At 42.8% G+C, this 13,086-nt stretch overlaps 1 protein-coding gene across 1 annotated transcript in view; it reads left to right on the top strand.

Moving 5' to 3' along the window:
- The first annotated feature begins 219 nt into the window (after positions 1-219).
- RRAS2 (RAS related 2) overlaps positions 220-13,086 on the top strand; it is a 53,768-nt gene continuing 40,901 nt past the window's right edge. The window contains exon 1 of the mRNA XM_063117240.1: positions 220-603. Coding sequence (XP_062973310.1) covers positions 499-603 — 105 coding nt within the window. The 5' untranslated portion in view covers positions 220-498. The remainder of the gene's footprint in view (positions 604-13,086) is intronic.

Here is a 13,086-nt window from a genome sequence, read left to right on the forward strand (position 1 = left end):
TAGAGAAATGTACGTGCGGGCCCATGTGGGAGGGGGAATAGGGCTCTCCTCAGCCCCCTAGTGCGTGTGTAAACAAGATCGCTCTTACCAGGCAGTGCTCCACTTCTTGCGGGAAAGGGAAATCCCCGCCCAACTGATGAATATTCATATTTATTTGCATACCTGCCCCCTCCTCTCGACGGCCATTTGTAGCCGAAGCGGGGCCGCTGGTGCTTTCACTCTGCTAGTAGCAGCCGCCGCGCAGCCAAGGAGGCGTCGGCAGCGCCAGTCTCCACTCTCTCCGAACCGCGGGCTGCGCTCCCGCCGCCTCCCTTCGCCGCTGTTGATTCGCCGCGCACCAGCGGCCGGGCCTGTGGCGGTGGCAGTCGCCTTAGCTGCGAGGCGGAAGCGGCGAGAAGCAACCCACACCGCCGGGCAGGGAGGCACCCGCGGAGCCGGCGGCGGCAGCAGCAGCAGCGGTGCGCTTTGCTCGCCTCGCCTGGCCTGGGCTCCTCCTCGATGGCCTCGGGCTGCAGGGACGGCCCAGGGCAGGAAAAGTACCGGCTGGTGGTGGTGGGCGGCGGCGGCGTGGGCAAGTCTGCGCTCACCATCCAGTTCATCCAGGTGAGGGGCCCGGGAACGGGGTGGCGGCGGAGGCGGCTCTTGCCTTTCTCTGCGAGCTCTCCGAGGGTGGGGCAGCAGCAGCAGCAGCTCCGCCAGGCGGCTGGAGCCCCCTCCTCTTCCTCTGCCGGGCGCCGAGGCTGGCCGCGCCGCCTCTGGGTGGGGTGTCTCCCGGTTAGCCCCATCCCACCGTGGAGAGGGAGTCTGAGTGTACTCTCCCTCCCTCCCTCTGAGCGAGGGAGGCCTGGCGTGGGGGTGGGGGGGTCTACCCCTTTCGTCTTTGGGGGAGAGGATCCTGGCGCTTTGGCGTCTGCCCGGGGGGCGGGAGGTGAGACGAGAGGGAGCGGCTGAAACGGTTCTGGGCCCTCGTCCGCGAAGCCCTTGGCGTGTGGGGCGCGGGCACTGGGTCCTCCTTTTGCTGTGCTAATTTGCGAACCGTAGCGGTGGATCCGAGGGTTGTAACGCGAGACGCTTTCAAGACCAGGCGTGCTCAACCTGGGTCTAAGAGGGGTAGTTCAGCTTCTCGCCCCTCCAGGGCGCCGCCACTGTTGTGTCTGGCGCTGCAAATGTCCGCACGCTTACTTGGGTGCAAGGCTTCGCTTTACTTCCGAGGAAGCGTGCTGCGCGCGTGACCGGCGGTGCAAGAGCGCGAGCGAGGTGCGCTGATGCTTTTTCGTAGCTTCGGGCTCCAAGTCTCTGTTGGAACGAAATCTCTGCTCTCTGATGCCTTTCCAGGAATCTTGGCTTGCAACAGGTCGGTTCCCTTAATCGGTGCCTAGAAACCAGCAGCCTTTGTAGCCGGCGGGATTTTTGCGTGTATAATAGGTGTTTAACTTTGCTTGCAGCCGATGAAAGGAAATTCGTCCACGTAAATACAACGGGTTAAAAAAAATCCGCTCCCTTCTTAATTGTTTCTGGCACTGAAGCTGGCCAGATGACTTGTGCAAGGACTTGTCCCCCCCCCCCCCCGTTAACCCCTCTTATGGGAAGTACTTCCTATGCTCTAGTTGATCAATAGCACGGTGAAAGTATTGGAGTCTGGTTGAGAGAATATGCTGCCTAAGAATTGTTTCCTTACTCTTACTCCTGTTTACTCCATAGCTGCCTTATGGCAGTGCATGTGATTGTGTGTGGGAAAAGCTTTCATGCAATTTAACCCCAATTCTTTAAAGCTGTTTATTGGATGAAGTCTGAGAGAACTGAGTAGTCTGAATGAAAATGCAAATCTGGGTGAGGAGGTTATAAAAGGAATGAGGTTCTAGTTCATGACAGCTGTTAGCCTTTTCAGTGATACTCCTTACATATACCTCTCTCTTATACACAGTTGTCTTATTAAAGAACAATTCCTGAAGAAAAATTGAAGCCAAGCACTTGCATTGCCCTGTCCTGGAGACGGGGAAAGTGTTAAGATTACTAATTGTTTCACAGATCATGTATGAGGGATCACCAAATCCATCTCTAGCTTCTCGCTCTAAAACCTGTAGACTAGAACTACTGTTTAAGACTGCAAGCCTGTGTACATTTTCCTGGGAATCAGCCCCATTGAACACAGTGGTACTTGCTTCTGGGTAAGCATGCATAGAATTGAGCTGTAAGTGTATCTGACAATTCTTGTGTTCTGGTTCTCTTCTGATGTCATTTGGGATGCCAGACTAATGAAACTGAAACTGAAAGCCAAAGTGCAATCATAAAAGTATCCATTTACATCTCAGTCCTGCTTTGGGTTAAAGGGTTGTTTATAGCTATCTCTCTACACATAATGTTGGGTTTGTTTATCAGTTTGAATGTCTACTGTCTTCTGCTGCTGCTGCTGCTGCTGCATGGTAGTGATGATCTGAATAGCTTGCCTTCTCTGAAATGCTGGGGTTAGAATAATTGTAATCCTATTCTATTAGGCTTATTGGTGGATCTTTGCCAGTGGATGAAGATAATTAGTTTATCCTTGCATGGCTGAAGCTACAGTTCACAGATTACCATCCAGACTTTGTATAGTTTCCATAGATAGCGCTGTCTGGATGCTGACTATGGCTGTATATGCCCTGTGTGGTTTTAAAGTCTAGAGAGGTGGCCATGTTAGCCTGTTGTAGCAAAAACTGCATTCTGTGGCACCATAAATACTAACGTAGCATGATATAAGCTTTTGTGAGCTAAAGTCTACTTAAATGCATGACTTGGTCTCTGAAGTTTTTTTTTTTTCATCCAGTAAAGCCAAAATGTCACAGGACACTGGTGGGTGTGTCATACCCATTTCATTTGCACCCTGCAGAGAATGAGCATCTTTAAAATGAGATGAGGACAAGTGATTAGCCATGGTTGTAGACCAAAAGTATAGTTCCACAACAGTGCCAATGCTTTGCCTTCAGTGATATTGGCATAAGGTCAGCTAAAGAGTCATAGAATTTTTAATCACTGTCTCTTAAAGTTCAGTTCCTTTGGGGAAAGAGAAGGACTTGGGTGTACATAAATGGAAAAGAGAAAGTCTTCTCTCCCAATTGTAGAAGTTGTCATGTTGCAAACTTTTAAATGTTCTTGTCTGTTTATTCATTCATTTAGGAATATAGTGTTTAAAGTTAGTATTCATCTTTGGAAATCCTGAGGTTTATCTTGATTTTACAGATTGGGAAATGGATTCTGTAAACAGCAGGCTTTTGTCCAAGGCCTTCTAGGGCTGGACTGGGGACTACTTGGCTACATCTGACTGACTGCTTAGGCCTGTTCAGGTGTTCTCACTCTCCCTAGTGCAAGTAACATTTAGAACAACCACACTAGCGCCATCTCTCTCCATCACTATTCTCAATGCCTTTAAAATCTCTAATTTACCCACCTGCTTTTCTCAAGATACATGTGATTTCAGATGGTCACAGCAGCTGTCTAGTTACTGGGTAGATTACTTGCATCAATTTAATTACTGATATTTTGAACATAACAATCTCATGGTCAGTCAGAGTTGCTTTACAGGTAGAAAGTGCTCGGGTCCAGGTTATCTGAAAGACCGTATTCTCCTTTACGAGCCTGCCTGTCCTCTGACATCTTTAGGGGAGGACTTTCTCTCTGTCCTGTCACTGTCACAGGCAGGCCTGATGGGAACACGGGAGAGGGCCTTCTCGATGGCTGCCCCCAGGGCTTTGGAACTCCCTTCCCAGGGAAGCTAGACTGGCTCCCTCCTTGCTATGCTTCCGGAGGCAGGCAAAAACATTTTTGTTCTGGCAGGCCTTTGGGGAATAGTCTGGACCTCTGCTTATGTGTTGTTTATGCATTTGATTTTTTTAAAATTATTTGTTTTTTCAATTTTTAATATTGCAGCATGTTTAATTATATTTTTTAACTTTTGTATATATCTCTCTGTTTTAACTGTACATGTTTTAATTTGTAAAGCTGCCTTGAGTCCCAGTGTTGGGAAAAGATGGGATATAAATATAATTATTATTAATAATAATAAGTGGAAAGTGAACTATTCTATGTTTCTTTATTTTTTTTAAAGGAGAACTAAAATGCGTGCATTAGGTTTCAGTACATATTCTTATCAGCTGTGTAGAATTGGCCCAGAATTCCTTCAGACAGACATCATAGTTGACTTCAAATTTGTATGCCTCGCCTTAGCCAGTTGAAGTAGTATAAATAAAATTTGCTGTCTAGACTTGAATTTAATATGTCTAATCTTACTGCTGACGTGATGTCAAGTAGCACATGGTGCAAATAGAGGGTGTGAATTCATGGTACTGTGGTACAAGAAGAACAGATTTAGTGGTGAAATGTTCTGCCTTGCACCAGGGCAGTTCTTACTCAGGCTGCTGGTTTTATTGGCAAGCAAATAGAAATGTGTTGTCCTTCCATAACTGCTTGAGCAAGAGTCTGAGAATGTGGCTGGTAAGGTGATTGCAGTTTCATATCAGTTGGGGAGCTACAGTAGTTAGTAGATGCCTTTTCAGTAACCAGTTCTCCTGGCTGATCAGCTGTGAAATAACATGTTTTCGAGTGTCTTTGTCTTGTCACTCACTGGTGAAGCACTGGGGGTAGCTAACAAGATTTAATTGAACATGATGACAGTTAAGCTTCAAATTTATTCACACTACTTTCAATAAGTGGCACAAGCCAGAGATAGTTGACACAGTGTCCTCCAGATAGTTTGATGACAAGTCTCATAATCATTGGCCACACTAGCTGGGGCTGATTGGAGCTGTAGTCCAAAATATCTGGAGTATATTTGGTTGCCTACCCTTGGCAGGCCACCTGTGGGAGTGGGATTTGGTTGAGGGCATCATGCTCCCACACCCACTATAGGACTTTGTTCTGAAAGTGTGCCTACCAGTGTAGCTATACTCACTTTGGCAAACCCTGCTCTGAACCACACTGAAGCATGAGTGTGTGCATACGTGTGTTTGCAGTTGCTAGTAATGGCAGTGCTTAGACCCAAGCTGCACATTTTGAATGAAATAATTGTTGTGATGAAGCTCCTGTGATGTCTCAGCTGAGCTTCTTTCTCTCTACAAGCACTGCCCTCTCCCGCAGTCAAAAGTACTTAAATATTGCAAGGGAAATGCCTGATAGCATGCTGAGTAGCTTCATAGTAATAGCAGAGGAATCTAGATCAAAATGTATATCCTTAATTATGCCAAATGTTTCCACAAGCCACTCATTGTCCAAGTCGCAGGACCCTTCATAGTTGATGTTGAAGCAGTATAAACATTCATTTAATTCCTGCAGTAAGCCAGCGTTGTTTTAGAGCTAGATAAACTTATCACTACCATACAAATTGACTCCAGCTCCTTTTTTTAGGAAAGAGAACTGGGAGGGGAAGGAGGAAAGAGCCACTGTCATCTTTTCTGGCAAGAAGGCAAGAATGAACTAATGGTGTGAAATCTCTCTGGAATGAGTAAAACTTGGCATTTATTAAGCAGTGTCCAGATCCAGATTATAACTTCTAATAATGCAAGGGATATATTCACCATTAGGTGCACTTCGTGTTGCTGGAGTCAGAGGTAGATATGCCTTTAGTATATTAAATGTTGCACAGATTGCAAATTCCGTTATATGTGCAATCTGTTTTAGTGGTGGAACTCTCTAGCTTCCAACTTGTCCTCAAAGTATGTGCACATGTGCATGCTAGCAACCCCAATCAGATCTTTCCTTGCTGCACTTGGTATCAGGGTCACTGGGAGTGGAGAGCCTTTCCTGAACCATCTCACCTAGTGATTCCAGTAATCCTGTTATGGATTGTTCTTTCGTCACTGTTGCTACCGGTGAGGAAAGCATGATCCACAGGGGGGAGAAGACTAATGATCAGTAGCAGCAGAAGTGTTAGTGGTCATAACTACAATAATACAGTCAGTGGAAAATTGGGGGATTCAATGTCAAGACACCCTCAGGGAGCACAATTAAGGCCTTCAGGGCTACAGGTTGCGCACCCTTGGTGTTTCTTTGGTGAGATGGAAGGGGTTTAATAAGTTGATACAGCGCAATGTTTATAGTGTTCCCTTTCAGCCCTCTATTCTAGTAGATTTAAACATTCTCTAGGCTTAGGCTGTTGGTCTTGCTCAGTTCAACAAGTACTCTTAATTAATTGCACTTGAGGCTGTTGGTACCATCTCCCTTATGCTAGACTTGCATGCCATTTCTCATCAGAGGTACTTCTGTTACTTTCTTTTGCTGTGAAGAGTAGGAATTCCTGTTGGTACACAGCATGCAGTCTAACATCTTGCCACGGTCAATGATTCATGGTTGTTGTAAAACACAAGCTTGTTTTGTTCTTGTCCATTGCAAGTTAAGCCCAGGAAGATTCTGAAGGTGTGTAGATCCTTGTATACTAATTAAGCAAGTATTTCCCAAATTGAACATAATAGTGTCCTGTGAACTGCTAACATGCCAGAAGTAATTAAGACTCCAATTCAATACTAATTGGGAAGTAAGCCTCATTGGATGCAGTGGGATTTGCTTCTGTATTTTATTTATTTTTATTTATTTATTACATTTTTATACCGCCCAATAGCCGAAGCTCTCTGGGCGGTTCACACAGTTTGTATAAATGTGTTTATGTTTGCACTGCACTTGTTTCCCCTGTGAGTTCAAACTACTCCACCCACAAAGGAGGATGGCTGTGAGTTCTGCTCTTCTGATGTTGCCTTACTCCATTCAAGGAAGCACATTTAGAGCAGTGATGCATGTGGAAACACAGGGGATGGGTTCCTCTGAAGGCAGGTAAATCTTCTTTACTTGCACCCACTCTCTGTATTTCGGCAAAGTGATCTGTGCTTGCAATTTTGATTCAACAAAAAAGTGTTTTTCTGTTACCCCAACTTTGGAGGAAAACATTGAATTAACACTGCTGTGACAAGGTTAGTTCTTTCAAATTGAGGGGCTGAGTGCAAAGCTGCTTAAGATGCAACTGGCTGCTGAACTTCTTGGAAGACCCAAATCCCAGCAAATTGCTTAGAAAAGCAATCTGAATAAACTGCTTTAGCCTGGAATCAGGTAGAAATGAGTTGCTTTGTGTTGTGAGTTGTGAGATAGAATTGTGTGCAGCTGCTGCTGCAGAGCTTCCCCCCCAGCTGTCGCACACTGGCCTGTCACAATATACTCTGCATTCTCTTCCCACTTAACCCTCTTAACATTCTGTGTCCAAAGGAATGGAGCTTAGTGCATCCTTAGCCATTTCTGGCGTTTTAAAAATATTAACAGTTGTTTGCTCTCTAGATCTTTTAGGCTTAGGTTGAAGAACAGTCTGTAGCTATTAATTATTCTAAATGTGCCAGAAATATACTGTCAGTGTATAAACAGTGTTACAAATGTGTTGCTGCATGTTTCATTCTTTATGTGGTATGCAGAACAGGAGTTAAAGAAAAAGGTCATTGTCTTTACTTTATTGAACAACTCCAGCTAATTTTGGTGTAGATGAACCTTCCTGACTATAGTGAATCTGCCTTGCCAAGAAGCAGAACATTTCAATTATATGAAAAGCCTTTTTTAAAAAAAATTAAAAAAGGTTTTTTTGCCGCTTAACTTAAATTGTGATCATCATTATTGGTGCACTGTAGCATACTCCTAATAATAATAATAATAATAATAATTTCTTGCCTGCCTCTCCATTTTGATTGAGGCGGGGAACAGCAATAAACGATAAAGTACATAATACCCAATTAAAACAAAATATACATTGTTAAAAACATCTTAAAAAACATCCTAAAAACATTTTAAAAACATCTACACAAATGAGATGCTGTTTTTTCTGTTTCTGAAGCAGTTAGTAATGTATATTTATTTATTTATTGCATTTCTATACCGCCCAATAGCCGAAGCTCTCTGGGCAATTTACATATGCATCAACTCTGTTGGACTATTGAGAAGAATGAAACACATTTCTTGGGTTTAAAAATATATATTTCGTACCTTTCATTTGGCCTTTTTAAAGCACGTTGTTTTTAAACTATAAACTGGGGTGGGTGGTTTTTTGGATAGATTTAGTGTAATATGGTAGAGGAAGTGGTAAAAACTTGTTAAAACATAGCTAAAAATATCAGTGGGAGTTTTGGGCTGTGATCCATGCCTCTCATAATGACACTATGACAGCCCATATCAAACAGCACTGATGAAAATACTTTAATTAGTGCTGTTTAAAAAATAAATAACAGCTCCCAACATCCCCAGCCAGTCCAAAACGTCTGGAGGGCACCAGGTTGGGAATGCTGACATATGAGTTGCCACTCAAACTTGGGTAACTATGGCAATAGCATCAAAGAATCATTATTAAAGACAAAATGAAAACTTCTGTAAACCGCCCAGAGAGCTTCAGCTATGGGGCAGTATATAAATGCAGTAAATAAATAAATAAAATTATCAGGCATATGGAAGGGCATGTCCTGCTGAAGAAGAATCAACATAGCTTCTGCAAAGGCAAGTCCTGTCTCACTAATCTTTTAGAACGCTTTGAGAGTGTCAACAAACATGTAGATAGGGGAGATCTGGTGAACATTGTTTACTTGGACTTCCAAAAGGCTTTTGATAAAGTTCCTCACCAAAGACTCCTGAACAAACGTAGCAGTCATGGAATAAGAGGAGAGGTCCTCTTATGGATCAGGTAACTGGTTAAAGAACAGAAAGCAGAGAGTAGGAATAAATGGTAAATTCTCCTGATGGAGGGAAGTAAATGGTGGGGTCCCACAGGGATCGGTATTGGGATCAATTCTTTTCATCTTGTTCATAAACAATGTGGAATTAGTAGTGAACAGTGAAGTGGCCAAGTTTGGTTGTTAAAACACAAAGGGATTGTGAAGAGTTCCAAAGGGATCTTTCCAAGCTGAGAGAGTGGACATCCAAATGGTAGATGCAGTTCAATGTAAGCAAGTGTAAGGTGATGCACATTGGAGCAAAAAAAACACAACTTCAAGTATAACCAGATGGGATCTGAGCTGGCTTTGACCAAACAAGAAAGAGATCTGAGAGTTGTGGTGGACAGCTCGATGAAAATGTCAACCCAGTGAGCAGCAACTGTAAAGAAGGCAAGCTGCTTGTTAGGCATTATAAGAAAAGGAATTGAGAATAAAAATGACAGTATCATACTGCCTGCATACAAATCTATGGTGCAACCACACTTAGAACACTGTGTACAGTTCTGGTCACCAACTAAAATGATTAAGGGGCTGGAGCATCTCCCCTATGAGGGAAGGTTATAACTGGGATTGTTTAGCTTGGAAAAGAGGAGGCTAAGGGGAGGCATGATAGAGGTGTACAAAATTATGTATGATGTGGAGAATGTGGAAAGGGAGATATTTTTCTCGCTCTCTCAAAATATTAGAACCTGGGGTCATCGTATGAAGCTGATTGGTGGGAGATTCAGGACAAATAAAAAGAAGTACTTCTTCACACACACATAATTAAACTATGAAATTCACTACCACAAGATGTAGTGATGTCCACCAATTTGGATGGCTTTAAAAGGGGGTTGGATAAATTCCTGGAGGAGAAGGCTATCAATGGCTACTAGCCCTGATGGTTATTTGCTACTTCCAGTATATGAGGCAGTAAGCCTATGTGCACCAGTTGCTGGGGAGCATGGGTGGGAGGGTGCTGTTGCACCATGTCCTGCTTTGTTGGTCCCAGGTCAACAGCTGATTGGCCACTGTGTGAACAAAGTGCTGGATTAGATGGACCCTTGGTTTGATCCAGCATGGGACTTCTTATGTTCTCATGTTGATGTTGCATTGGGGAGAGATTTCTAATAAGCTAGTATCAGAGGGCACAGAGCTTGCAGGTAATATTTCATGCTTAGGATTGCCACAGATATACATATATGTGTTTTGCATTGTACCAGTTGAAAAATCAGATATTTCTCATGTTCAAAACCTGTATATAAGTGTTTGTGGTCTTACTATAGTCAGTTTATATTAGAATAAAGCAAGGTATGAATTACATGCTTTAATCTCACAGGACTACTGCTGAATGAAAAGAATCCTGATTGGTTTACAGATTCTTGAGGACTTGGCATGTTTAGAAATGATAGCAAATTTGGAAAGAAATGGTGTGCCATTCTAAATGAGTGCTGCCAGAATTGCATTAACTTATTATAGATACCTCTCAAAAGGTTAACACCCAAGTAAAACAATCGAGAGATGAACAATTAGGAATTCTTCTTTAAAATAAATTATTCAATTCTCTCCAGAAATCAATTATAATTCATCTTGTATTCTTTTCTCTGTTCTTGCTGAATACTGCTCAAACACAGCTGAAATCAAGGTGAAAAGTTCCAGTTTGGCCACTCCACCCTCCACCCCCAAGGAGGCAGGTGCCAGAGTGGCTATGCTGTGTCCTCATAAATGACTATCCTGCTTTGAGGTCTGGTTGTTGAGCATGGAGTGTGGTTTCCTGAAAACAATGGTGATTTTACAAAATCTAGAAGGTACAAATGGTGTGTAGTGCCAGTGTGCAAGAAGGCAATGGAAAGCATTCCAGGGAAAATATTTGTGTGTGTTCTTATGGAAAACAAGCAACTAAAAAGTTGTTCAAGCTGAAATCTGTGTTTGCATGTCACAGCCATTTCAATGTTAGCACAAATAATATATAAAAAGGTTTATCATCCTCCAATATTGTTGGTTTTATACATGTTTTATTTTTCGCTCCCTTTTAAAAAAAGCATTGGCTATGTGGAGAAGGGAGGGGAAGTGAAAAGTATAGCTGGTTAGTCCCCCTGTCCTTTTTTGTTTTTGTTTTAGCTCTGGATATAGCTGTGAAGGGCCTGTCAGGGGCTAGGGCTGGTGAAATCTGCCCCTGGCCTCCAAGAAAGAATAAATGTCTTGAAAATGAAGGGCAGCCATTATATACTCAAGTGTCTGAGGTAGATTAGGCCTGTTCCCCTTATAGAGGCCTAGCAGCAGTAGTAGTGCAACTGCTTATATCTGCTCCTTACAAGGCACTCAGCACCCCTTCCCTTATGAGGTACAATATTGAAGGGTGATAAAAGCCAAACACCACCATTGAGGCTGAGCAGTTTTGAACTAAAGGGAAGCAAAATGAAGAAGGAGGCCACTCTCTGATAGAAACAGACAGAAACAGACATACTATGACTGCTAAGAAATGAGGCTTAAGTGAGAAACAGGCCTAATCAAGTTACACCAGAGATAAACAATGTGGTGCCTTTGGGCACCAATGTGCCCTAGACACCTTTCTTGGTGCCCACCAAGGTGCCCTGATCCTCAGACAACACCTTTGTCTTACATACCATCCTTTCATCAGGTTACCTTTACCATGCCTCCCAGGGCAGCTATTTTGTGATAATGCACAGGACAGTTGATCAAATTGCAGGATGTGCCCTCAGCCCCCAAAGCTTATCTCCTTCCAAGTTACACCATTCAAATATAATGGTTGCCCTTTATTTTCAAGACATTTCTCCTTCCTTGTCAGAGAATAGGGCCAATTTCACCAGCCCTGCCAGCTGATAGAAGCCCTTCTCAGGTATTTCCAGGAATAAAGGCAGTCTTTTGATCTTTGTAAACCACCCAGAGAGCTTTGACTATGGGGTGGTACATAAATGAAATAAATAAATAAATAAATAAATAAAATAAAAATAAAAGGGGCAAGGACAGTGGCAAACCTCTGTTCACTCCCCTGGCCTTCTCCATGTAGTCTTCCCTTTTTAAAAGGCAGAGACAAAACAAAGCAAAAAGTAAACCTTCTCCTCTATACTGGCATGCTAAATAATAGGGTGATTGTTTGCAAGAATTTGAGTTACAAAACCAGCTCTAATACTAACTTTGTAGTCTTCACTCCTTTCATTTCCACTCCTATGTAATCTTCATTGCCACCAAAGAAAGGTGCTATTTAACTATCTACAAATGGTAGATTTCCGGAATCCTTTTTCAGTCATTTCAATGAACCAGCGCAAAGCAAACAAGCCCCAGACTCAGTCAGTTCTTTCTACATAACTGTGCAGGAGAGAACAGTGAAGTTGAGCAGTGCTGATGTCATAATCGCCTTAACCAATGGGAGAGCGTTTTTGTTCTGCTTGGGAAATCTGAATCTTTAAACAAGTACTGCAGGTAGGACCCAAAAGAATCATAACACTAACTCCTGGTGAGCTGCTTAATGGAGCAATGCTATTAAAAGTGTAATATGAGATTCAGGAGAAATCCTTATTGGAGAGGATAAATAAAAATACTGCTGCTAAGGATGTGGAACAGTGGATAATTACAATGGAAAAGGTGCCTTCTTGTTGCTGGTTGGACTTACCTTTACAACACACGCTATATGTCCTAGAGATTTTTGTATTTAACAGAACTTCATTCATGAATCAGTAAAATATGTTGGATTACAGCTAAATAGAGCCTTGTTGTACCAGGGAAGGTACATATAATATCACATGACATTCCTCATGATCTGTCCAACTATAGTAAGATGATAACGAGGTACTAGTTGCACATAACACCACAACATCTATTTCAAAACATGAATTGGTTTCTCGCTTTCTTGTTATAGATGCAAGAATGTTGCACATGGCTGTTCACTTGTACACTTTCTGGAAAGTGCTTTGAACTTTCCAGAAGCAAGATCTGATAGTGAATGGACAAAGCTGTGTTTTTTCATGAAAAGGGAGATAAATTGTTTGGTAAACCATATTCTTACAGGGCAATCTTTACCATGTCCACTAGGAAGTGGTCTCCAATGAGTTTAGACTAAGCATGCATAAGATTGCAGTATTAATTGACCTGAGCAAACTGTAGAACATAGGCAAAGAGTTTGCATGTAATGACAACCCATTAGCTTAAAAACTGATGAGTTGTTGTTCATGAGTGGGAGAAAGTGGGTGCACTGTCTGCAGTGTACCTGTCTCTTCTGCTTCTATTCTACAGCCCATAATCTGCTCCTTCATAGGTTGTGGACCGTGATATCTGAACCTGGACTGCTGGGTTGTTTAGGTGCTAAACATCTCAGCAGTTAACCCACCAAAAACCTGAAACCCATGGTCCGAATTTCCACACAAGGTCTGATGTCATGATGAAT

The sequence above is a fragment of the Elgaria multicarinata genome, chromosome 2, assembly GCF_023053635.1.
Source record: "Elgaria multicarinata webbii isolate HBS135686 ecotype San Diego chromosome 2, rElgMul1.1.pri, whole genome shotgun sequence".
Classification (NCBI taxonomy): domain Eukaryota; kingdom Metazoa; phylum Chordata; class Lepidosauria; order Squamata; family Anguidae; genus Elgaria; species Elgaria multicarinata.